The 27906-nt window shown below is 35.8% G+C and overlaps 1 protein-coding gene across 1 annotated transcript; it reads left to right on the top strand.

Annotated features, from left to right (window-relative positions):
- The first annotated feature begins 43 nt into the window (after nucleotides 1–43).
- On the top strand, nucleotides 44–27098 carry LOC115423962 (arf-GAP with dual PH domain-containing protein 1-like). Its single transcript, XM_030141006.1, has 11 exons — nucleotides 44–378; nucleotides 6442–6572; nucleotides 8722–8813; nucleotides 10442–10524; nucleotides 20808–20920; nucleotides 21416–21562; nucleotides 21963–22046; nucleotides 23932–23994; nucleotides 25518–25589; nucleotides 25706–25934; nucleotides 26028–27098. The coding sequence occupies exons 1-11, from the start codon at nucleotides 288–290 to the stop codon at nucleotides 26054–26056; spliced, it is 1134 nt and encodes a 377-aa protein (XP_029996866.1). The 5' UTR covers nucleotides 44–287; the 3' UTR covers nucleotides 26057–27098.
- Nucleotides 27099–27906: the final 808 nt, after the last annotated feature.

Raw genomic sequence — 27906 nt, 5'->3', positions numbered from 1 at the left:
CATCTAACACAGTGACCGCTGGGGGTCTCACTCCAGGCACATACGGAGATAAGTTAAATGTTCTTATTTCAGTGGGTTTTACAGCATCTACATGAGACTGAACATGCCCCTGTGTTCAGCCGACCTCCGCCGAAAATCCCAGTCTTGTTCTTTTAGTTGCTTTTGCGCTTTGGTGACGCGCTTCGGTTTCCATCCATGCGCTCCGGGCGGCAGTCTTTACTTTCGATGTACGAGAGTTTGAGGTTTTCATCCGCTGAGTAGACATCTGATGAGAATAATCTGCAGACATGGCTTCGACTCAAGACAAGAACAGGCAGCGTTTGAGGCAGCTTCTGAATGAACCTGGGAATGGAACCTGTGCAGACTGCGGAGCTGCAGGTAGGCTGTGTTTGCGCCTCAGGTGGAGGGGGATACCCGGTAACCTAATTAAACAGACATGATGATGACCTTATCCTACCCCACTGTGTGTGTGTGTGTGTGTGTGTGTGTGAATGCACCATCTCCCATTGCCTTAATGCTATAATAGCCCAAAGAGATTTTACAAAGTATATACATTCATATCTCTCCTCATTTTGGCATGAGTCTTTGAGTTTGTCAGGATGTGGTTTATTCAGGCTTTGACATGTAACAACTGACATGATGAGGATTCCCCAGAGGAGGAGAGCAATTACTTTACAGTACTGTTGAATAATTCATTGATAATCCCTCTGAAATGAGTTGTCATAAACATTCTTAACTGTTATCACATGAATCAGTTACACTCAGAGGATCATTACAAAATATACCTCATTTTATTCCTATTCTTATTTGTAGACGGATTAAAACATGTTAAAGGGCCAAATAATTATTTATATAGTGTCCACATGGGGTTTCACACCCTGAGAGTCACACCCAGTTAGTTTGCACTTATCAGATGTGCAGCTCAGTCTCTGGCAAATAGGCGTGCGCTCAATGAAATAAAGCTCATCCTAACACTAATGAAAGATATTTTGCTGAAGGTGTTTTGCTTTTCTCTGCTACGAAAAACAAACTTAAACATCGTATCATATACCAGTAACATCAGCCTCTGGTTATAAGATAGTATAGTGATTTTAAGCTTATTCATTCACAGTAGCATTGACTTGTTCAGTATCTCATCCATGCAAAATGTACTTTAACTTTCTTGTTTCTGCTTGGCTGTCTGTCTGATTGTGTGTTTTGGGTTATTTTCTTGCAAAACGACCTCTTTAGTAGACTGGATTATTGTCCAAACATAACAGGGCACCAGATCTCACAGTGCAGAGAAAACTGGGAGTGGCTAAAAGCACATCAGCTCCTTGTCTCTTTCACCCAGATGCACATTCTTGCATGTGTGCAGCTCAGTGATTATGCACAAGGAAGTAATACATTTTTTGTTCTTGTGCTATTTTTACAGGGTAGCATGCTTGAGTCAAGACCTCTTGTTACTCAATTTTCATTAGCGATGGTTGAAGGGCTGCAGAATGCTAAAACAAACTACTTGACACTGGCCTACTTTTTGCCTGACTCATAAAATAACCACCACGGCAGCATTTCTCACCTTGCATTGATCAAACTAATGATACTGAAAATGAGAGATTGCACCTCAATGGGGTGTCTGTGTGCACGGATAACACCTTTGCTGCAGTTTTTACTCTCCCTGTAATTAATACGAACAAGGCAAAATGTCATGAGCACTGAAACATAACTGTGTCGATGAAATCATTTAGAGGCTTTTATTAGCTGCTGTGGCATATGGTGTAAAGGTGACCTCACATACCTACAGGATGTAGTGGGTACCGATACCTTTACACTTACCACTGTCGAGTAAAAAACATGTAACTCATTTAGCAAATATAACAGTAAGTTCGATTTTAAAAACACACATGTTGAGTTAAGACTATGAAGCCCTTCTCCGGTAAGAGTATTAAACTCTGGAACTCACTGCCATCAGAAATAAAATCCATCTCAGAGTTTAAGATGTTCACCACCAGAACCAAAACCTGGTTAAAGACAAAACACAACTGTTCTCACCTGTAAATATTGTGTGTATTGTGTGGGAGAGTGAGTGAGTGAGTGAATGAATGCCTCATATAGAAATACAACACTGGATTATCGAATTGTATGGTATAATCGTTTTAAATGATGTATATTTTATACTTGTACTGCAATGCTGTGGAAGAGCCCAACCGGGGACTGGAGTTGAGAATTAGCACTAGCTATAAACTCGACCACATCAGCTGCAGACTTGTAACTATGTTTGACTGCATTGCCCCTGTCAAATAAATAAATAAATAAATAAATAAATAAAAATTAAGGAAGATACATGTATATGAACCCATAAAGACCCAGAGCTACTTTTGTGGCAGTTCCCAAAGGATTTTTTCTCTAAATCTTTAACCTTTCTTAAGGGATTTATCACCATTTACTCTAATGTTATCCTCTGTATTTTGCATTTTTAGGTATACAATCACGAAAAAATGAGTACACCATCAAAAGTCATCAAAAACAATGGTTATGCAATCAAATACTAACTCCTGTGTGTATCATGTGACTAAAACAGACAGAAAAGAAAACATGGAATGCCTAAAAGCACTGTTTTTGGCAGTACAATGCCATAGCTATTGATGTAAGAACTTAAGTGATTTGGTTATTATCAAGAAAACATGGAAAATGGATAGATATCAGCTCTGAAATTAAACTCTTATGGGTTATTTTTGTTGTTATCATTATATTTGTCCAAACAAATGTACCTTTAGTTGTACCAGGCATTTCAATGAACAAGAAGTTAAAGAAAATAAGGGTGGTCTCATAATGTTTTCTGCGACTGTATAAATAGATATTTTTCTATATTTAATTTACCGATCATGTTCATACTCATTAAAACTCGGATTAAAGTTGAGTCATTATATCAAAAAACAGGGAAAACTGAAGAAAAAGTATATTTTTCTGCAAAATATCATTAACTGAACGTAAAATAAGTGTCTCCATCCACTGTCATTTACCAAACTCCATGGGTTTTACTAGTAAATCAATGTTGTAGAAGATGATGGTTTTTCCACGGTAACTACAGAACCTCTGAATGTCCAAATTGGTCATTTCTGATGACCATGAAAAGATGAAAAACTGCATTTTACACCAATTATTTACATGTATTGATAGGATTAGTGGATCAACAGGGATTAAACTTTTATATCAGTCGTTGGTTTTGGTCGCTGCTGGATGTTTAGGTCTTTATGGGTTAAAGGTGTATTCATTTTAATGAGATAATGATCATTTTAATTCTTATCATGAACGAAAATACTAACTATCTTGGACTATATCTTTATTTCTAAACAGGTGTTGCTCACGTACTGGATCACTTGAATAGCACAGTAAATGTGGGCTTCTGTTGTGTAAATATTGTATTAAGGGTGAACTTTTCATCAGACATTTTGTACTATTTTTGTCTGTGTATGGGCACAAATGCACCTCTGTCCTGTTTGGGTGATTCAAGGTGAGCCATCAGAGGTGCCCGGTGAGTGCCCTCGCTGCTAAAAAATGAGACAGGAACCAACCTCTGCCTTCACACTCACACATAAATATACGTGAGATGGTCTGATATGATATCCATGTCACCTCAGTGATATTATATTTCACCCAAATACTGATTCTTTGTAAAGTGTAGAGATGAATAATATTTATTCCAACCATACGGACCGTTTCTCATCTAGGTCATGGAAGTTGGTTTGCTGCACTCTGGATGACCTGCTTCCTATATCAGCTGAAGTGGCCACATCTGGGAAATGTATTTTTTTTTTAATTTTAGGTGTAAAGACAAATGACTTATTGTTGAGAGAGTCCCATGCATGTCTTTTTCAAGGTCGAAGAGAGAAGAGACAAAATATAGAAAATAAATGTTTCTGTCTATACATGGTTTTGGTCTTTTCTTCACCTGCAATGTTTCTTGCAGGAAACAAATGATGTTATTGATCCACTATAGGAGTGATTCCTAAACTTTTTTAAAAATCTTGAGACACCCTAGGATCCAAATTGGTAAAAATACATCATGATTTGCCTCAGTGTCTACTTTTTATAAACTCTTTCACTATTAAAACGACCCATATACAGTTGCAGAAAAAATTATTAGACCACCCTTGTTTTCTTCAGTTTCTTGTTCATTTTAATGCCTGGTACAACTAAAGGTACATTTGTTTGGACAAATATAATGATAACAACAAAAATAGCCCATAAGAGTTTAATTTCAGAGCTGATATCTATCCATTTTTCGTGGTTTTCTTGATGATAACCAACATCACTTAAGTTTTTGCATCAATAGCTATGGCATTGTACTAACAAAAACAGTGCTTTTAGGCATTCCATGTTTTCTTTTGTGTCTGTTTTAGTCACATGATACACACAGGAGTTAGTACTAGATTGCATAACCATTGTTTTTGATGATTTTTGATGCTCTAATATTTTTTTCTGCGACTGTACACTGAGCAGAAATATAAAAGCCCTATGTACAATATTAGTGTAACACAAGATGCACAGCCCAAAATGAGCTCATGATGTCTTATAATTGTAAAACACAGTTAATTCTCTTGATTTGCAAACAAGCTTTGTGTCCATCTCGGTGAGTGATCCAGTGATTCCACCCACAATACAGGCGTGACATGTCCAGACGCTGCTCAGACAGTGTTAACAGTTACTCAGACACTCCTTATACTGGGGCCAATAAAAGGACACCTCAAAATGTCAAATTTCATCAGATGTCACCGTGACACAGATGTCGCAAATCATGCGGGAACATTCCATTGGCAGTTTTGATGCACAGATGATGCCTTCGAAGGGGAGTGGAAAAACATTCAATAGGACACAATTGGCACACTGCAAAAATTAAAATCTTACCAAGTGTATTTTTCTCATTTCTAGTCAAAAATCTCATCACACTTAGAATAAGACATAATCAGCTAAAGAGTAACTTTTCAGTGAGATATAAGAACTTATTTTAAACGATAGATCTTGAAAATCCTATTTCAAGAAATTTTACCGAGATAATTTTCACTTGTACCATTGAAACAAGCAAAAAAAATCTGCCACTGCCTCTTCCAACACACCTGGTTCAATTAATGATCAGCTCATCGTCAAGCTCTGCAGAAGTCTGATAACAATGGAGGAGGGAATTATCTAAAACATGCAGGATACCGGCCCTCGAGGACCGGATTTGGACACCCTTGCTCTACAGGAAGCCAATGGTGGACACACAAGATATTGAGTGTTGATTCCTTACAAGCAACACCCACTGTGTCCACATGAATGTCCCTGAATGCCACACGCCACTTCAAACGGACAGTAATCTGCACCACAATGATCAACAAAATAAACTGTGTATGATTTAATAGATTGTACAACAGCTAACGCTATTAAAAATTTAGTGTCACATGGCTTGTTTATATTTTTGTTCAGTGTAGTTTTTGTGTTTACATATTTTACATAATTTTCCTCATATTACCTTTTTAATATCATAGTTATCTTCTTGGGTTTCTACATTGTTCCATCTTTTACTCCATGTTCCTTTGATGGCTTTTTTTTTTTTTTTTTTTTTTTTACATAATTGTCATTTTTTTAATCTTTTAGTTTTACATCATTTTCATCTTATTGCATGTTTTACATTTCGTGCTTACATTTGCCTATTTATTTATTTTTTTTTCATTTCCAACTTGTTGCACCCTTTTCACCATTTTCTCCTGGTTGTTTAATTCAGGCCAGTTTTGTCTTGTCTTACCTACTCTTCTATTTTGATTAGAATGAATTTACAAATCATATTATTATCATCATGTTGGTGACCTATTAAAACCCTTTAGATCCTATATTTGGGAAAGGCATCACTGTAGAATAATTTTATTTATTTTGTTTTACCTTCATTTAACCAGGAAGTCCCATTGAGATTAGGAATCTCTTTTGCAAGGGAAACTTGGCCAATGTAGCAGCCGTACAAAGTACAAACAACATAAAACACATACATGATACACAATTAACTATAAAACACAGTAACAACTATTCAACCATAATGGCATCAAGAAAAACAGTGACATTCTTCCTTCACTGCATTCTCCATGATACTTTTAAAATCATTAATCGAAATTAATGTAGTTTTACAGTTTTACAGTCATGCAAATATTCAATTTAATTTAATTCAATTCAGTTTTATTTGTAGAGCCCAATATCATAACAAGGTCACCTTAGGGCTTTACAGAATTTGTTGAATTGATAAAAAACACAATGAAAATAAGCAAACAGATATATGGTTTATACATGTGAAAACTACTACTGCATGTCCTCAGTAAAACACTAAATTCTCTTGGCTGCTGTTGAAATCTATTTGAGTCTGTCGGGAGGATGTGTATGTGTGTTTGATTATTTTGAGCTTAAAGTGTTTGTGTCTCTGTCTGTCGGTTGCAGACCCGGAGTGGGCGTCCTACACTTTGGGCGTGTTTGTGTGTCACAGCTGCTCTGGCCTCCATAGAAACATTGCTCAGATCAGCAAGGTGAAGTCTGTCCATCTGGACCCCTGGAGCACTTCAGAAGTGGAGGTGGGGAGTACTTTCTGTGTTGACTGCAAAGTGTTAAGAATATATATAATATATATGTGGAAAATGTTTTCATGTTAAGGATTCTGAGCTCAGAAGAACAGTGTGTGTTTTGTTAGAGAAAATTAAGCATTCACAGTTGTCCAGAACCTCGTCCAAGAAATCATCTGAACCCTCTTAGCCTCAAAACCCTCCTTCACTGTGAGCATCACTGTCTGCAGCCCTGTTTGGAAGAATTAGACAAGTCATCAGTCTCAATTCAGCAAAGTCTAAAAGGCATGAGGCAGCAGCTGGCACACACAACCAGTATCTTTGTGTGTGTGTTTGCTAAATTGTGGAACTCGTCTTCCTTCTTTAAAACTCCTTTGAAAAATACAGTCACAGAAGAAATTATTAGACCATGAAAAGTCATCAAAAACAATAGTTATGCAGTCCGGTACTAACTCCTGTGTGTGTCATGTGACTAAAACAGACAAAAAAGAAAACATGGAATGCCTAAAAGCACTGTTTTTGCCAGTACAATGCTATAGCTATTGATGTCAGAACTGAAGTGATTTTGGTTTTTATCAAGAAAACCATGGAACATGTCTAGATATCAGCTCTGAAATTAAACTGTTATGAGCTATTTTTGTTGTTATCATCATATTTGTCCAAAAAAAATGTACCTTTAATCGTACCAGGCATTAAAATGAACAAGAAATTGAAGAAAACAAGGGTGGTCTAATAATTTTTTCCATGACTGTATATTGAGAATATAATGAAAGTGTAAGAAACAAACAAACAAAAAAAATCCACTTCAGTCAGATCCACTCTAAGGTAGTTTCCTAGTGGGAAACTAAGAAAAATGTACTCGTGGTGAATACAGAAGCATCATGAAGACACAGTTATAGTGGCAAGTTTGTCTCCTACAGGGCAAGGAGTCAACAAGCATCTCATTTTATTTAATATGTGTTTGTATTTTTAACCTATAAAGACCCAGTGCTACTCCCAAAATGTTTTTTCTCTATGTTTAACTTGTATTAAGTGATTAATCACCATTTATTATGAAATTATCCTCTGTATTTTGTGTTTTTCAGTGAACAAAAGATATTTTCCTATATTTCAATTACTGATCATGTAGATGTTCATAAACGCTCAGAATAAAGTTGAGGATTATTGTATAAAAAAATAGAAAACTGAAGAAAAAGTGACTGTTTGAGCAAAATCTATCATTAACTGAACATAAACCAAGTGTCTCCATCCACTGTCACTGATCCAACTCCATGGGTTTTACTGATGAATCAATGTTGTAGAAGATGACAGTGTTTCCACGTTCACTACAGAGCCTCTGAACGTCCAAATGGGTCATATCTGATGACCATGAAAAGATGACAAACTGCATTTTACACCAATTATTTACATGTATTGATAGACTTAATGCAGTGGTTCCCAACCTTTTCTTAGCTTGTGACCCCATTTTAACATCACATATTTCTGGCGACCCCAGACATTCAAAACAAAGAATTTTTTTTTTTTTTGCTAAAATGAATTTGTTTTTGATCATGTAATAGTTTGCTTTGCTATGCTGCAAATAAATGTTAATTTAGACAACATTTAGGCTATATAATGTATAATATACTGTACATACATATACTCTGTTCAGTCTGGTTTTCTGACTGTGACTGTGTCCAGACAGGTTGAAGAGTATTAACACATGCACAGTCACATGATCGGGTCAATCAAGATATGCCCTCTCAGATATTATATCCAGCATTTTAATTGAACTTGATTTTTATTAGGAAAAGTGTGTGGTGTTTTAATTATAATGAAATATATATTTAATCATTAAAAACTATTATTTATATTAGCAATTTAATTATTTATTTATTTATTTATTTATTTTTTATCAGTTACTTGAAATTTCAGGCAACCCCATTTGAATTCCAGATGAAAAACACAGGTTTAATGGATCAGCAGGTATTAAATATATTAGATCAGTAGATGGTTTAGGTTGTCAGTTGCTGTTTGGGTCTTTATGGGTTAAATCTTCTTAACTGCACTAACTGAACACATACTGTATACATGTACTCACAGCTGTTAAGCAGCTACATGCACCCGAATATACATCATGTATAATCATACAAGTGTGATGTTTGTCTTTTTTCCTTTGCAGTTTATGAACTCTGTGGGTAACAATGCTGCCAAGGCTAAACATGAACAGATAGTTCCCGCCTTCTACTACAGACCCACACACAAAGACTGCACGTAAGTGACACTACAGCAGTGCTAATGTACAACACAGATGTGCGTAAATAAATCTCTATCTCTTAGATCTTCTGCATGCTGTGGTTAGTCATAATTTTGAAGAACCATAGGGGTGATGGTTACTATTCAGTAGTGTCAATTACTCAACAGTTAACAGCTAATAAAAGATGCCAGAGAGGCAATTTACAAATAGCAAATATTACTATGTAAAAATAACATTATGTAAAATATGACACAGTAGATTTTTTTTTTTTTTTTTAAGTTTACCACCTGAGTTCTTTAAGTTGTGTAGAGAATGAATGATCTTCCTCTGAAATAAAGGATAAAGAGAGTAAAACATCACTTCTGGCATTATTTGGACTGCAGTTTGTGCACACATTATGTCAAGAGGGACTGAAAGGGTTTGATGGGCAGAATGAACATGCAGAAAGTCCTCTGTGATAAACATGTTAAGTTCCTCTGACATGAACAGGAAACAGTGCCGCATGGAGGTTTCTTCTCAAACATCCAGTGATATCAGCAACAAAAACCAATGAAACTTTAAAGCTGTCAAGTTGATTTGGAATAAATTGTGCACTTTGTGTTTAACCCATAAATACCCAAACATCCACTGTTGACCAAAAGCATCTATTAATCTAAACTGCTGAACTGTTAATCCTATCAATCCATGTAAATAATTGGTGTAAAATACAGTTTGTTATCTTTTCATGGTCATCAGATATGATCCATTTGAATGTTCAGAGGCTCTGTAGTGAACATGGAAACACCGCCATCTTCTACAACAGTGATTCAGCAGTAAAACCCATGGATTTGGATCAATGACAGTAGATGGAGACTCTTGTTTTATATTCAGTTAATGCTATAATTTACTGGAAAAGTCACCTTTTCTTTAGTTTTCTTCTGTTTTGATATAATAATCTTTGACTTTACTCTGAGCTTTTATAAACATCTATGTGATCAGTCAATTAAACAAAGGAAAATAGATGATTTTCACTGGAAAAAATGCAAAATTCAAAGGATAATATTGTAATAAGTGGTGATAAATCACTTAGGAGAGGTTAAATACACAGAAAAAAAATCATTTGGGAACTGACACAAAAGTCACATTGGGTCCTTATGGGTTAAGAACTGAATAATATTTTAGGGTCAAAGGAGTAGATGACTGGATAAGAATGATAAAGATAAATTTATTAAGTGTGAAGGCCTTTGACCACTTGGCAAGGAACTGTACAGAGATAAAACATTAAAGACTGTTAGAGTCATTTGTTGAAAGGGAAGTGGTTATTTAAGCCTAATGAAATGATCAGGCGATTTGGTGTGGAGCATGCTCTTATGTACCTATATGTTTGTTTGTGTGTGAAGATAAGGGGATATTAAGATGGGTAATTAAGAGGACATAAAGTACACAGCAAGAAAATAGTTAACAGTGTTTATTCAGCTGTGGTTCTTAAATGATATTTACAAGAACATGAGGCGAGTGATATCTGATTACTTTAGTTTATATGGAATGCAGCCCAGAAGGTCGTTATCTATGTTCATTAATGAGACGTTTCCAGCAAATTAGCTCAAGCATGAAGAAAATATCAAAGCCAGGCAAAGCAGAGCATCTAACACCAACTGTTCTGCAGGCTCCTCCGGGAACAGTGGATCCGAGCCAAGTACGAGAGGAAGGAGTTTGTATGTGTGGAGAGGCAAGAGCCCTACTCTGCAGGTAGGAGGGAATTAAGTGCATCTCTAAAAATTGGACTCACAGACAAATACATTGACTTAGTCCTGAAAACAAGTAAGTGTCTATGTGTCACACAGTACCACCTATTCAACACTGAATGAACGCAGGAAAGACCCATCATTCGTTCATCATTACTGACATTCTTGGGTGGAACAGCTGATGACGTCCAAGATACTGAGCAAAGGAGGGCTCATCAAACACCCCATTTATAGTTTATTATCAGTTAGGGATGTAATGATTACCGGTATAACAATAAACCGCGGTAAAATTGCAAACGGCTGGTATTACCGTTTAAATTATAATTATCATGATAACCGTGTTTGATTACCACACTTTTAGGGGGAAAAAACCCTATGTAAAGATATGCTTTTATGTCTAATACTTGAGTATAATTTTGATTTATTACAATTTTGATTTTAAATACCTAATATTTGGAACCAATATTCACTTTTAAAGTCTTTGAAAAGGTTTGTTAGGAGTCTTTGTGTTATTTATGCAATAAATTATATAAATTTTTAAAATTGGATTTTATATTTTTTTGTGTTTTCTGGCCTTTAATGTTGATATAGTAGGTTAAAGTAACAAAAATAATAGGCAGATGAGATAGAAAAAAAGATACCAAACATGAGTATAGTAAACATTTCTTTATATAGTATATAAAGGAAAAATCAAAAGTACTGAAAAAGTCAAAATAGGCTCAGACCACTAAGGGTTCATATTAAAATGTTTCTGCCAACAGAAAGTAGATTGTGCCAATTATTTTATTTTATTTTATTTTTTTTAAAAATACAACTTGATTAAATTATTTCAGTGTGTGTATTTAAGTACTTTTTGAACATTTTGTACATAACTTCTATAATACTGCGATAATAATGATAACCGTGATAATTTTGGTCACAATAACCGCGATATGAAATTTTCATATCGTTACATCCCTATTATCAGTAAAACTAAAAAAAAAAAACATGACTCATTTGTGCGGCCCAGCCCAACTTGTCTGATGATGGAGAGACAATGAGGACTGGTCAGCAGGGGAGGACAACTGCCCTTGGCCGTCCTCCATCGGCTCCCCATGTGTCCTCCTTTCCCTCCTCTGATCTACCTTCACACTTTATTCTTATCTGCTCAAACCTGCAGTCTATCTCGCCCCGCTGTCCTCATTCAGACCGGTCACAATCACTTCGTCATCAGTCTGATCTGAGTCCTTCACTCAGTGTGTTTTACAGAACCCTTATCTCCCTTTGTGTGTTGTGCTTAATCATGTGTGTGCTACTAAATGACTTCTGGCTGATTGCCTTGTGCAGTTTCATTATAAGACAGAAAATGGCACCTATCTGACCACTAATCTGATTCAGCTAATCACTAACAGATGGCCTGTGAACTGAAGAGCAACCGTTGTATCAGAGATTCTACCTGCTGCACATGTTAAAATCAACATATTATTTAAATTTTTAACAAAAAAAGAGGCAACTATTGTTAAATTACTCTAGGCTGTACACTACACTACAAATGGCTGTTGAAAAATGATTTCCTCTGAGTGACTAGATAGATAGATAGATAGATAGATAGATAGATAGATAGATAGATAGATAGATAGATAGATAGATAGATAGATAGATAGACAGACAAAAAATAGATAGACCAAAGCAGGTGGGTTAGTAACCAGGTTGACATTAAGGTTGCACTGCAAAAATCTAAATCTTACCAAGTGTATTTTTCTCATTTCTAGTCAAAATATGTCATCACACTTAAAATAAGACACAATCACCTAAAGAGTAACTTTTCAGTGAGATATAAGAACTTAGTTTTAGACAATAGATCTTGAAAATCTTATTTCAAGAAATCTTACCAAGATAATTTTCACTTGTTCCATTGTCAGATTTTTTTTTTTTTGCTTAATTCAAGATTTTTTGCTTAATTCAAGATTTTTTTTTTTTCCTTAAATCAAGATTTTTTTTTTTTTTTGCTTAATTCAAGCCAAAAAAAAATCAGCCAGTGGAACAAGTGAAAATTATTTTGGCAAGATTTCTTGAAATAAGATTTTCAAGATCTATTGTCTAAAAATAAGTTCTTAAATCTCACTGAAAAGTTACTCTTTAGATGATTATGTCTTATTTTAAGTGTGATTAGATATTTTGACTAGAAATGAGAAAAATACACTTGGTAAGATTTGGATTTTTGCAGTGTATTATGTACTCTAAAAAAAAAAACTTGCTAAAGAACTTTATTGCAGAAACTTTCCTGTACAATACTGTAAACAAAGACTTCTAATTTAAAAATCTGTAGAAAAACTAAATGTATGGTCAATGTACAGTATTTACACATTTCAGGGCACAATGATTTAAAGTGAAAGTGAAAATGTTTGACACCTGGATCATTTAAGTTCACAGTTTGTTCAGTCCATCTACTCACAAATATCTATATGTTTTGCTACGCTGAGTCTGGATGTAAAATATGTGTTAAAAATGGATCCACTATTTACTTTCCCTTTAGATCTGAGTATGAGGTGTGTGTTTGAATAATGAAATGCATCATCATTTCTGGAAATCAATGATGTGGAAAGGATAATGCACACTATCATGAGCTTTAATTCAACCTGTCAGATATTGTTGGAAGTGTATGTAAGAGAATTAGGGCCACTGGAAAAAAAAAGAAAAAATTAAAGTCTTCTTCTGTAGAAAAGCACAGGATAAGAGTATTAAAATAAAACAATCCCCATTTTTCATGTAGCATTATGCCTTTTCCATGTGGATTACAGTGAATCACAATGCATTTCATTGTCCACATGTACTGAGAAGACTAGAGTGACTATAGGCTGTGAAACATGCTCACCTTTTTGTGACTCTTTTTGTGACTCTGACTTTCAACAGGTTCACATTTAAGCTCTCTATTGGACTTTTGTTTTAGCCATGTATACTTAGACTTCAGTGTGCTACACCACAAAAGGTTTTGAAGGTTTTGTGTAGCAATTCCTTGTAGTGAAGTGATGCAACAGACTGTGAAGTTCACATAAACATTCACATGCACATGATGAGGAAACTGCTTGTGATGTCTAAGTGTGTATTTCCCCTTATCTTAAACCATGCCAAGTTCTCACATGGTTAAAATGCAGTGATCTGGTGTCTGCAGTCAAATCATCTTGAGGTGCAAAAACACATGCCTTTACTGTGACAATATACAGACCGAACTTTCTCACATAGATCAAGAGTAGAATCTTAAGACATAAGGTCAGCATGGAACTTAAAATTATTCTTGTATTCGGGTAAAAACGGAATTTGTGAATCCTCAAGTGGTAGTATTTGTAATATTGTAGGGGATGCTCATTTCAGGACTCTCTTTTGATTGAATTTTTTCAGAATGTCCTCATACAGCTCTGAAAAAAAAAAAGAGACCACGGCAAAATTATCACTTTCTCTGATTTTACCATTTATAGGTATGTGTTTGCATAAAATGAGCATTTTTTGTTTTATTTTTTAAACTACTGACAACATTTCTCCCAAATCCCCCCCCCCCCCAAAAGTATTGTTATTTAGAGTATGCATTTGCAGAACACGACACATGATCAAAAATAACAAACAAATGCAGTGTTTTCAGACCTCAAATAATGCAAAGAAAACAAGTTCAATTTTATTTCTAAACAATTAACACAATACTAATGGAATGGAATATCCCTGATTTTCAGTGACAGCTTTCACGTGTCTTGTCTCTCCACCATTGCTGTTGGATGACTTTATGCAGCTCCTGGCAGAGAAATTCAAGAAGCTCAGCAATGTTCCATGGTTTGTGACCATCCATCTTCCTCTAGAAGTTTTCAAAGTGGGTTCAGGTCTGGAGATTGGGCTGACCATGACAGGGTCTTCATCTGGTGGTCCGTCATCCACACCTTTATTGACCTAGCTGAGGCCAGGAGCATTGTCCTGATAGAAGAACCAGTCCTCAGAGTTTGGGAACATTATCAGAGCAGAAGTCCAGTAGTTTTCAATAGTTATTTTTGGATTCCAATTACTTTTGCAGTACTAATAGCACTGTTTTTGCCTATTGTAAGAAGATGGTGATGGCCACAGTAGTGGTTTTTATACTTCTCCTTCTTAAATAAGACATGGATCAGGTGTTTATTCAGTAGAATAAGGTGTGCTTGTGTTGGAATTCAACAGACACAGGAATGGAGTGACTGTCATACATGCAGACATGCTGATTTCACAGGAAATTGCAGTGGTCTCTAAATTTTTTCCAGAGCTGTATTTCTCTGAATTGAAAACATAATGGCATGATATATGAATTGAACAAAGAAAGGAAAATCTCTCTTTAAGGTAGACAAAATGAAGCTGGATTATCACAGTCTCATGACTCTTCGTCTCACTCTCGCCGGTCCTGTCTCTGTGTCAATAGCTTCTTGTGTTGTGCTGTGCAGAGGTTTACAAGCATGTGGCTGTGTCTGTGTCTCTGCCTCAGACGAAGAATGGCTTCTTTTGTGTAAAACTATTCTATATAATGTCACTCCTACATTTTATAACAGAAGAATTTATTAGTTATCTGTATGGAAGCTTAAGAGATATTAACACTATGATGTAAAACCTGCCATGCTCTCAAATGTTTGCATAAGTCTAATTTCCCGTTGATGGAGTGAATGAGTTTTCTTCTTCTCTGTTGTGTTATGGCGGGGGGGGGGGGGGTCTCCCTCCTCTGAGTGGTTGAACAAATCTTTGTACCCCATGAATAACTGATGAAACCATTGCTTTACAAGACATCTGCTGTTATGTTGCCATAACTGTGATGATTATATCTGTGTTAAAAAAAAAAAAAAGCAAAAGAACTAATCTGCCTGCCAACCACACTTCCCTATTCATGTTAAATATTTCTTAATTGCAGATTCATTTTCCCACGGAAATCTCAATGTCATTTTCTGGCAGTTTTTTTTTTACTCTTTCTGCTCTTTTTTTTTTTTTTTTACCTCATACAGCACCAGTATCAGAATGAGATGTGTAAGTTTTCAAGGGAATGCTATTTATTTATATTTATTTATGTGCTTATTTAACCAGGCAAGTTAGTTGAGAACTGATTCTCATTTACAATAACGACCCGGCCAAGACGCAGCACACAAACAGAATAAATAGCAGCACAGGTTGGATGTACAACAAACCACAGAAAAGATTAAATATACAACAAATAAACAGAACGGACAGCAGAACCGATCACAATGACATATAGCAAATAGAAAAACTAAAAACAGGTGCAGTGGTCCAGAAGTGTATCTCTCATTGATTTTTTTAAAATGATTAGAGTGATATGAATAAGGTGAGTTTTCCCTTTGCAAATTTTTATTCATAGATAAGATTTGAGACAGATGTGGGTCACTTTACTTTTTAAAGAATAATACTATGACTATTGAGGTTATGCGACTGTTAATGTATAATAAAAGCTGATATGGTGTCATTGTGCTGCCGCTCACATAAAATGTTCTTATTCAGCCAATTTTTCCTTAAAAATATGTAAAATATTGTCAAAGCAAATTGTTTTCTTAATTAATAAATATCCAAGACTTAAACATTTGCAAGTAAATAATCATTTCAGGACTTTTTCCTGCAGCATATGGCTATATTGCTTATGTGTGTGTGTGTTGGCTGGCTGAGTAAAGGCCAGTGACAATGCATTTTTCGCTACAGTGCTGTTCTTGCGGTTGGCCCACTCTGAATATGGGCAGAGAGGCCAGTGTCAGGAACAGACTCAGGAACCGAGCCAATAAGATCCTTGTGTGTGTCTGTGAGTGAGAGGATGGACGACTGAAGCGGACGCTTGATATCTTCATGTATAAAAACTGAGCAGGAGTGAAGCAACTTTAGGCCCATGAACTGGTGAAATAATGAAGGTACAGGTTATGACTGTCAAAAGTCTTTATGTGTGTGTGTGAAAAAATAACAGAGGAAGACGGTTTATTTCAGTGATAGGCTGAAGAGGAAGCAGTCAGTTAGAGCTGAATTATTGATGTGTACTAAAAGCAGAGCGGCTCCCTCCCTTCACCGCTGAGCTGCTCACAGCACTAACCACAGAGGCTAAAAGTGACAGAAGTGAAGAAACATGCAGTCGCCAACACGTAGACGCTCTCACCAGGTCCTGTAGACTCCACCAGCTCTGAGCAACTGTTGAATTATCGCAGTGTGAAAGGGCAGGTTCAACGTGAGTCAAACTGTTGAGACACTGATGTATCTATGTAGCAATGTAGTACAGAGGCTAAAGATTAAGAATAATGACAAATAAGTGAACAATTCATATTTTTTCAAGACTGAGGTGGAGTTCAAACTAAACATGGTGAAGCACCTTTTAGCTGTTGTGCTGCACACAACTGGAACAAACTACCAACTGAACTGAAATCAGCCCCAGATGTGAACATTTTTAAATCCAAGTTAAAAACCTTCCTATTTTCATGTGCTTATGAGTAAAATCTTTTCAATTTTGTCTTTTAGATGCACTTAAAAAAAATAAAAAATAATAATGTCTTGCTTTACTCTATTTTAATTTTAATGTTCATTTTAATGCATGATTTTAGTATAGTTAATGTCTTTCTTTTATTACCTCCGCCAAGGAGGTTATGTTTTTGCCAGGGTTTGTTTGTTTGTTTGTCTGTCCGTTAGTGTGCAACATAACTCAGAAAGTTATGGACAGATTTTGATGAAGTTTTCAGGGTTTGTTGGAAATGGGATAAGGAAGAAATGATTAAATTTTGGTGGTGATCGGGGGTGGGGGGCCCATTTCCAACAAACCCTGAAAATTTAATCAAAATCTGTCCATGACTTTTTGAGTTATGTTGCACACTAATGGACAGACAAACAGATAGACAAACAAACAAACAAACAAACAAACAAACAAACCCTGGCAAAAACATAACCTCCTTGGCGTGGGGGGGGCCCACAGGGGGGGCCACTGATCAGCCTTGGCGGAGGTCTGCGCTCTCCAAGTGCTTCTAGTTCTGTGAATGCTTTTTAAAATCACATTTTATCTCGGAGGATTTTAATGTCTTTTTTCCCCCCTTTTTTTATTTTAACGTAATTTCAATGTCTTGCTTTTGGCATGATTTTTTTATGGCTTTGTAAAGCACTCTGAGTTATCCTGTGTATGAATAGTGCTATACAAACTAGAAAAGCACTCGGAGAGCGCAGACCTCCGCCAAGGCAGATCAGAACCCCCCACCCCCACCCCCCCAATCACCACCAAAATTTAATCATTTGTTCCTTGTGCCAGTATCAACATTTCCTGAAATTTCCATCCAAATCTGTCCATAACTTTTTGAGTTATCTTGTACACGGACGGACAGACAGACAAACCAACGCCAGAAAAAACATAAGCTCCTTGGCAGAGGTAATAAATTTGCCTTGTCTTAAAATTGGAATAATATGATTTTAACACTAAAACTGCCAATTGGATCAGATTTCCCCCATAGACTTTTCCTAAAACTGTGTTGTATTACATTCCCTATTAAAGTCCCTATTAATTAATTATAAGGTTAAATCCACATCAGATCACTAGATTTCAGGAAATGCTCCAGACCAGCCATCTCATATTGCCATCATACTTTAAGAAAATAATGTTATTAGTCCTCTTAACCTCCTAAGACCCAGCTATGGGTTTTCTGTCAACATTTGTAGACAAGAGTTTCACAACTTTATAAAAAAAAAAAAAAGAAAGGAAAACCATCCACCACAAAGGACATTCCATAAAAATGTAAAAACTGCATCTGAAAAAACTGTTCCATCATGATGTTTCCAATATAGGCACTAATTTAATAAAAACAAAAAAAGGTTGTACTTTGCAGACTTTTCCTGGGTCGTAGGAGGTTAAATGCCATACAACATTTCAGCCTTATATCATCATTAGTTTTGTAGATAATGAAACTCTAAAAATGGAGTGTGATGATGATTATTCTGCACAGAAAAAGTTGCTAAGTTCAATCAGTCATTGCTGAAGTATTTATGATAACTGCATTAAGATTTCAGGAACTGTTCAGGAAAAAAAAAATCATATGTGCTTTAGAGCAAATTTTGTTCTTATTTCCACGCTGAAGCACTTCAGATCTTTCCATGTTTTTTTTTTTTTTCCCAATATAGTACCAATACATGATGTGTTTTTTTTTAAAGAAGACATTTTCTGATTATAAAGTATTAAAAAATCATACTTATTTTCACATGCATATTTCTCACCTATGACAAAATCTACCACAAAACCATCAAATCATTGAAAAAAACATGTCTGCATTAATATATGCACAAAATGTGTATTAAGGTATCAATTAACCAGTTGATGTTAATAGCAAGTAAGTTCAGTTAATTTGCTTTTCAACATCAGTTGGAGGTTTTAATGTGATTTTCATGGTCAGCCACCATTCCTTGAAAACAATTCCTGAAAATTTCATGAATCATTGGGAATTAGTCTATTCTATAATCCAAATCTGTTGTGAATAAATTAGAAAGTGGTGACTTCTTGAACTCAGTACCTTTTTCTATATCACTGGTTTTACACTAACATCAGCATCACACCCCATTTTCTCAAAAACTAATGAAGATGTGGAAATGAAATTTTGTGTAATGTTTACTTTAACCCTTTATAGGGCACTCATTGAAATACTCTGAAATTCCAAATTTTAACCTTTGTATGTTATTGGACATTATCATCTCCCTCTTCTTGCCATAAAACATCTGAGCAGCACTTGCCAAAAAAACAAAGACATGCAATAAAACAAGTGTTATAAGGTCATAAACTGACAAAAATCCCTCATATTCACTATTTACAGTTTCAAAATGTCTATAAAATGTCTCTGAATCACTGTTTGGTGTTATATAAGCCATCATGCTTCTTGACTTCACTGAGGCATGGGATTGGCCCCATTAATGTTTGTGGAAATTACCAAAAATAGTCACTTGCCTGATAAAGGGTTAACTAATAACATTCTTTTGTAAAAGTATGAAGCAAACTGTAGATGGTCAGCTGGGAGGCTACTGGTGATTTCACATGGGCTCAACCTAAACCAGTGTTTTTCAACTTTGGAGCCAGGACCCCATGTGGGGTCACCAGGAATTCAAATGGGGTCGCATGAAATTTCTAATAATTGGAACCCCCCCCCCCCCCCCCCCCGCAAAAAAACAAAAAAAACAAAACAAAACTAACTAACTGATAAAAAATATATGGTGAGTTGACAGAGACAATCCCAATACATAAAAGACATGACAAACTGAAGCTGAAACTGAAGCACTGTGGTACTGTTTATCTTTCAAATGTTCATTGTGGTCAGTTTCAGATGCTGGAGCTCTTTCATAATTCATAGTTTGAGTTATTGTTTGTTCAGTATTAATTGTCAGCCTTGTAAATATAACCTGGACTGACTGTACATGTCCTGACCAAGGAAAATAAAACTCTCCCTTTGTGCAGTAATCTACACCTGGCTTTTCTGCCTCTGTCCATAATAGTATACATTATATAGCCTAAATGTCATCTAAAATTAACATTTATTTGCAACATAGTATTGCAAACTATTACATCATCAAAACCAAATTATTTTTAACAAAAAAAAAAAAAAAGAATCTCTGTTTTGAATGTCTGGGGTCGCCAGAAATTTGTGATGTTAAAATGGGGTCACAAGCCAAAAAAGGTTGGGAACCATTGACCTAAACTAAGGGGAAAAAAAGCAGATTAAAAATGTGGGCAATTTTTACTTATAACAGCTATTGGGTCAAATTTACCCCATTAGAAACACTACAGAAATATTTGGATTTGCACTTTTTATAGGTAACATAGGTAACAACATTTGTAAAAGTTTGAACTAATTAAGGACAGTTTATCAAACCAAAATTCAGATTCTGATACCCATTTTTACAGCCATTTTAGACTAATTTACGCTGATGTGAAATTGTCAAAGATAGTTTAATTATAAAAGTTGATTACACACAGGCAGTTGATTAAACAAACTCATGTCATGGAACATTAATCACAGAGGAGAAAGATGTAATACAATGACAGAAAACGTTTTTGTAGACTGGACATGTTGTATGGGTGACTTTGACCCCTTTGGCTGTTTTAGATATACAGTCAGTTCTGGCGGTTCTGGTGTTAAATGCAAAGTTGTCATTCGATGTTTTCCTCAAAAGGAGGTATCAGAGTTTGCATTTGGCTTGATTTTTGTGTTAAGTATTTGGTTAAATCCTGTTATGTCTTCCCTCTTCTCTCGGTGTTCCTGCTCTGTGTTGGTTACGGGACCTTTGTGGCTCCCCTTCTGGCAGGCTACAGAGAGGGGTTTCTATGGAAACGAGGCAGAGACAACGGCCAGTACCTCAGCCGAAAATTTATTCTGTCTGAACGGGAGGGTGTCCTGAAGTACTTTAACAAACATGATGTGAGTACTTTCTTGGTTTTCTTTGGTCTGCATTGAAAACAGTACAGTCACAGATATTCAGTTTTGCATTTTGAAGATCATGTCTCTAAAACAGATGGAGGAAAATAGCTGAATAATATAAGTCATTACTGATCTATTTTTAAAAATCATTTACATCCTACTAGTCATCTCAGTGCCCACACTCTGACTGCTGGGACTTTTGTCTTATGCCAGAGGTCCAGAATGTTGGTGGTATGACCAGAATGATCAACAGATTTGATTCTTTTTTCTTTTCTTTTTTTTTTTTTTTTGGGGGTGGGGGTGGGGGGGGTGGCATGTTCACAGCTTTTGTAAGAAATGTTTTAATGTTGTCAATGTTGTTGATATAGAAAAATGAGAAATAAAGTTGTAAAAATAGAATAATTTACATCCTAAACATAAACTTATTTGCATTAGAAAAAGAGAACCAAAAACTGCTGATGTTTATTCTCTTTGTGAACATTTGTTTTTCTTTAGGCCAGAGAACCCAAAGCAATAATGAAAATCAACACCGTGAATGCATCTTTTCAGCCAACAAAAATTGGAACTGCTCACGGCCTGCAGATAACTTATCTGAAGGACAACAGCACCAGGAACATCTTTGTGTACCATGAAGATGGCAAGGTATAGCTCAGGAGCTTGATGGAGTGGGATAGTATGAGGATGCACAGAAAGTCAGATGTGGCCCTCTAGTGGAGATAGTTTGTAATTACAAAAAAGCATGTGGAACTGAAGCTGAAGACTCCTCAATAAATCATAAAGACTCAACAACAGTCAAAATGTTTCTGTCTTAAAATAAACATCAAGCTAAAAGATATTAAGAGTTTGAGACATGTTTCCCATGGGTGTATATCCTCAAAAAATGCCAACTGTGGACAAGCAGAATTTATTAAAACCCATTTAATCCACTAACTCAAAGAAGTGCTGGAGGGTATTTGGGACAACTTGCAGCAAAGACGTGTGTGCGGAGTTGATAGTGCAGCCATTATGTGCTAGTCACTTTATTTCTTGTATTCTCCTGTAGGAAATGGTGGACTGGTTCAATGCCATCAGAGCAGCCAGGTTTCATTACCTGCAGGTGGCCTTTCCTGGCGCTCCAAACACTGACGTAAGTATACACACACACACACACACACACACACACACACACACACACACACACACACACACACACACCTACATGCACACACGCACACACACACACACACACACACAAAAGCAAAGTTTACTTTTAGTCAACTAATGCTATCACTGAGCTCACATATCCTGTTACTTTTTTTTTTTTGGAAATTGCTAAGGTTGAGCAAGCCTGGAAGGCTGTAATTATTAAGTAAAAGAAAGTTCATGCTGCAGGTTATTTCAGTTGAATTCAAGGTCTCTTAATATTTAACCCTAAAAGATCCAACAGCTGTTGGCAATCAAAAGCATCTTCTGATCTAAAATGTTTTAGAACTTTTGAGCGACTAATGTTATCAGTGCGTAACAGCTTTTTTAGCAGCATCAGATACAGTATGTCCCATCTGGACATCTAGAATAAGTCATGAATGTGGAAACACTGTCATGTCTGGCAACATTAATTCACCAGTAAAACCCATGTAGGTTGATGAATGACAGTAGTTGTAGATATTCATTTTTCCATTAAGTTAATGGTGCATTTTGCTGAAAAAGTCACATTTTCTTCAGTTATTTATGTTGTTGATATAATAATCTTTGAATTTACTCTGGGCTTCTGTGAACATCTGTATTAGCAGTAAATTAAATATAGGAAAATACATGATTTTCACTGACAAATGCAAAACACAGGATAATATACTGATCAATGGTAATAAATGTAGAGAAAAATTGATTTGGAAGTTGCCACAAAAATACTTATAGGCCTTTGAGGGTTAGTATCTCCAGTATTTTTGTGACATTTACTGTGCAGAAGGTTGATACCACTTTGGAGGCCTAGATTAACACTGAATGATAAACTTTCATTTCATTTTGCTGCTGCTGTAAAAGACTACCTGATGAATTAGAAAAATAATTTCATTTACATGCATCATGCATTTGCACTCAGGATCAGAACATTTAACTGATCTAATTAATCCTCAGATTGATTGGCATCAATTTCAGGTCGACTGTGTGGTTAGTATGAGGTGATATTCTTATCACAACACTGAACAATGTTATCACACATCCCAGATTTTCCTCATATCCTGCAGCCTCTGTGCTGCTTCAAGGTACTTCAAGGTCCTTGAGATAGTAATCTCAACACAGTTAATGTTGGTTTATGAATAACGTTTTAACTGCTTTCAGTCAGGTTTCAGTGTGGCACAGACCTGACACAGCTCTGTTTAATGTTGGTAAAAACCTCATATTGTAAAACAGAGGTGGCTGTTCCGTCCTATAGGTGTTATTGTACATCAGTGCTGCTTTTGATACGATATGTCTTAAAATTCTCTTATATCGCCTTGAAACCTGAGTAGGTACAAACCTGCTGTAAACTTGTTTGTCTCGTTTGAAGACAAAGGGCGACCGTATCTCAGTAGTCAAAGCTTTCAAGGCATTTGGAATAATTTGCCTGTTGAATTAAGACGGTCTAAGTCTTTTAAAGCCTTATTACAGAAGAAGATTAATACTATTATGGCTGTTTCTTTCTTTCTTTCTTTCTTTCTTTCTGTAAATATTTAATTTTTCTAGTGTTTTCCTTTATTTTATGTAAATACAGTACATTCCCGTGTCTCTGGAACACACTTTTATAAGATTGTTTAATAGAAGTATCATACAAATGTAGTTCATTATTTTGCACGTTGGCGAATTAAGCCCCAGAAAAATGGCTTCATTGATTAAAAACACTTGGAAATATCTCTAAACCTTCTTCTTACTGTGCGGTCATCATTTTCCGGTGGGTGCAGTTTAATCTGAGTATTGTATTTCACAGATCCTGCACACATACAGTATATAAATACACAGTTTATCAGTGACTAAGACTTTGCTTTTTGTTTGTCCAGTTGTTGCCAAAACTAACCAGGAACTACATAAAGGAGGGTTACATGGAGAAGACAGGTCCAAAGGTAATGCAGTGTTTTATTGTTCTGTCACATATATGTGTTCACCCTTGTGCCTCAGTGGGCATATCTGTATCCTATAATGTTTAAAATAAACACTACAGCCAAAGTAAACTGAAACCATTCCAACAGCTATGGTTGATCCTAGAGCTATTTCAGTATCAAATCAGGCTTTAGCGCTGGCTTCAAAATTGTTATTTTTACTATTTTCCATTAAATGGAGCCAATTTTCTGTTTCCCTATGGGGTAAGTATATGCATAGATTTTCCTGAGAACTGTTATTCTGTTTATTGAGAACTGCAGGCGAATATATTCAACTAAAATGATGTGCAGGTACACACAATCAGGTCCATAAGTATTTGGACAGTGACAAATTTTGTAGTTTTACCTCTATATAACCACAACAGTGGATCTGAAATGAAGCAATCAACTACCAAATGCAGATTCAACATTTGGAATCCACTCCAGACCTTTCATGTGCGCTTCATTTATCATAGAATAATAAGGACATAGACCACATCTGGACATGACGCTGAATGTCAGTCAGCTGTACAATTACTTTTGAGCCTCTGAAAATGGACCGACTATGTTTAAAATGGTTGTAATTCCTAAATGCAATATTTTTGTTAAAACCCCTTGAATTGTATTTGAAAATCACTTCAATCACATCTTGATTGTTTTAATTTACAAATTCACTGTGGTGATGCACAGAGGTAAAATTTCATCATGTTTGGAAATATAAACATGTCTAAAACTGACTTTTAAGGTTGAATTTTTGGAAATGAATGAAGATTTTTCTGCAATTAGGACTGGGGTTGGTTGCAAGTTTTAGCTTTGTGAAAGTGAAAATAATATTAACCCTTTAAAACCTGATGTGTCATTGCTGACACACCCTGCGCATATGCATTTTGGATGGCCTTAACTCTTTCACTGTTTGTGCAACTGGAAAAATTCCAATGGTTTCTGAAACATGAGATGTTGTGTTTTATAGGTTATATTGGATCATCACAGTATTTTCACTCACGCCTGTACAGAAGCTGGAGAAGAAACCATTTTATTAGTAGTATAACATGCAGTAAATTGTAAATGACTGCTAGATTTTGAAAGATCTGGAAATAAAGTGTTCTGGAAAAATGGACAAATGGATTCACTCACAGCATATTTTCTAACCTTTTAGTTGGTCAAAATAAGAAAAAAAGTCCAGGTGGACCATTTTAGGCTTAGGGTTTAAAGGGTTAAAACTGTAATCATGTATTTTCCCCCAAGCTGTCTGAAAACCTGCATAATGGGATAGTCTAGAATATTTTAAGTTCCAATGTCACACCAAAAACCATCACTACAGCTTCAGTATGAGATATTTTTACCCCCTACCAATATCACAGAAATGTCTGTAAAGTGAAGTGCAAGGATTAAAAGCTTAGTAACTTAATAAATTTTGTAACATAAATATGCAGTCTTTTAAATCTTAAAAAAACACGAGCCACCAAACTGACAGTTTGATCTAAACCTCCATGGTTTGTGTCCCACAGCACACAGAGGGCTTTAAGAAGAGATGGTTCACAATGGACGACAGGAGGCTGATGTACTTCAAAGATCCACTGGTACCAAAACTGCACCTAACAATCAAACTGCTGTAGATACACATAGTGACCACTAGATGCTGCTCTTCACATTTGACTGTTATCTACTCCTTTTTCGATGTGCTCTGTGACTGCAGGATGCCTATGCCCGAGGTGAGGTGTTCATTGGAAGCAAAGAGAGCGGCTACATTGTGCTTTCTGGCCTCCCCACATCCATTCAGGGCAACCACTGGCAGTTTGGAATAACCATAGTAACACCAGACAGGAAGTTTCTTTTTGCATGCGAGACTGAAGAGGATCAAAAAGACTGGATCGCTGCATTTCAGACGGTTATCAACCGACCGATGCTGCCTCAAGAATATGCAGGTAAACTGAAAAATTTGTCAAGATACAGTAAATCATTGCAACTTTACTTTTCTGATCATCAGAGTCTGATGTTTTTTCCTTTTCTTTCTGTAGTGGAAGCCTATTTTAAGCACAAACCATGACCGTGTTAGTGCTTGGAAAACTATCAGCGCAGGATGAAGAGTAGGAAGTGAAGGTGGAGGAAGAAGGAAGGGTCCTGAGAGGTATTTTCAGTCACCTATTTAGTGGATGCCTTTAGAAAGTGTCAGAGTGAAAGAGTCATGGATCAAAAGGTTAGACAGCCTCAACTGCAGATACTATCCCACAATGACACTTTTATTCTGACCCACCATCCTCCCCCAACCTCAGACCCATTTTTCTTGGACTCAGACTCACTCCTGAGCTCGTGAATGTTAACTCACTCATCTGTCATGTGATGTGACTTGGATACTTGAAAGGGGTCAGCCCTGACCTGAATGTGCAGAGGTAACGTATGTACGCCTTGTGTGTGGAAATCAGAATCATTGCTGCTCAGATATTAAATAATTTTGACGTGTTCTTCTGCACATTCCATAATATGTCATAATACTGTCATCACTAAGGTGTTTAATGCCACTGAACGCAGATTTTAACCAAGTGTACAAACTATATCTAAACAAATGTTATCTAGTATTGGACTATAATGTCAGTAAAACATGGTCAGCTCAGTTTTATTTCCATGCATGAGTACAATTATTTAACATTTTTGCTGTATTTATTTTTTTTAACCCTTTAATTTACCATATGTTTTTCATATTTGGGTGCCAAGCACTGTAGCTACATTAAGCTAAATGCTTTTGTTGTACGAACTAAATATTAACTATCCTGTGTGATATTTAATGTCACATTCAAGGAATGATTCACATCCCTTTTGTCAGTCGTTTCTATTTTTTTCCTGTAAAATTGTATAATGTGATCCTGGTGAACGTTTGGCAATTATCTATCTAGAAGAGGGAGATAAATTAAACTGATCCCAAGATTTTTATTAACATTATCAATCCAATGATGTAAGATGTGCACAGTAGATTATTATATGTGTTAAAAATACAGAGATGGTACTGAATATTTGGATGGTAAGTGATTTTTCTTCCAGCTTCAAAAAGACTAAACAATAAACTAACAGAGGAAAATACTGAACATCCACCACCTATTTTGTTCTGTAGTTGATCCTTCCAACACATTGTGTAGAAGAGAATTATGTTCGGACGGCTCTTACAGATACCATGAAAAGTGTAAACGTAATATTACACTATTTATTGAAGTTTATGTTTAGTTACAAGAAAGAAGCTGCACACTGAAATAGTCAAATCAGAAAATAGTACATTGCTTAGAACATCAACTGGAAAAACAAAAGAATATACAATGAACACTGTACAGAGAGAGATTCAGTTTCTATGACTATGATAAAATCTACCAAAGCAACAGTCGTATAAATAGAAGCAAATGCTTCTTTCATGAGGAACAAGTTACATATGGTTAAAAGATTCTAAGAGACCTTTCGAAAAATGTCTTTTAAGTTCATGACACTGTAATCTATTTATTAATATTAGGTGGAAAAAAAGAAAGTAGCATTCTAGTTTTGCACTGGCTACAAAATAAAACATTTAAAAAAGAAATAGATCATTATGCATAACAATGTATGGTATACAATACTTTAGGTAACATTGTTAACATACAGTAGGTCATAATTCCTCACCCCCCCACACATACCCTCCCACCCTAAAGTATGATCTAAAGTGCTATTAATCTCTAATGAAACCTTTTTTTACATGCAGAAAAAAAGTTGAATATGTACACCACGTTTGTCAAATCCAAATGTATATAGATAACATTATATTGGACCATCTGTTCTTAAATAACAAGAGGAACAAAAGATTATATGGTGAGGTTGCATTAGAGAATCAGCTTGGACCCTCTGAATCAAAAACACAAATAATGATTAAAAAACGTTCAG

The sequence above is a fragment of the Sphaeramia orbicularis genome, chromosome 8 (genome assembly GCF_902148855.1).
Source record: "Sphaeramia orbicularis chromosome 8, fSphaOr1.1, whole genome shotgun sequence".
Taxonomy (NCBI): Eukaryota; Metazoa; Chordata; class Actinopteri; order Kurtiformes; family Apogonidae; genus Sphaeramia; species Sphaeramia orbicularis.
This window is presented reverse-complemented; position numbering and strand designations above follow the sequence as displayed.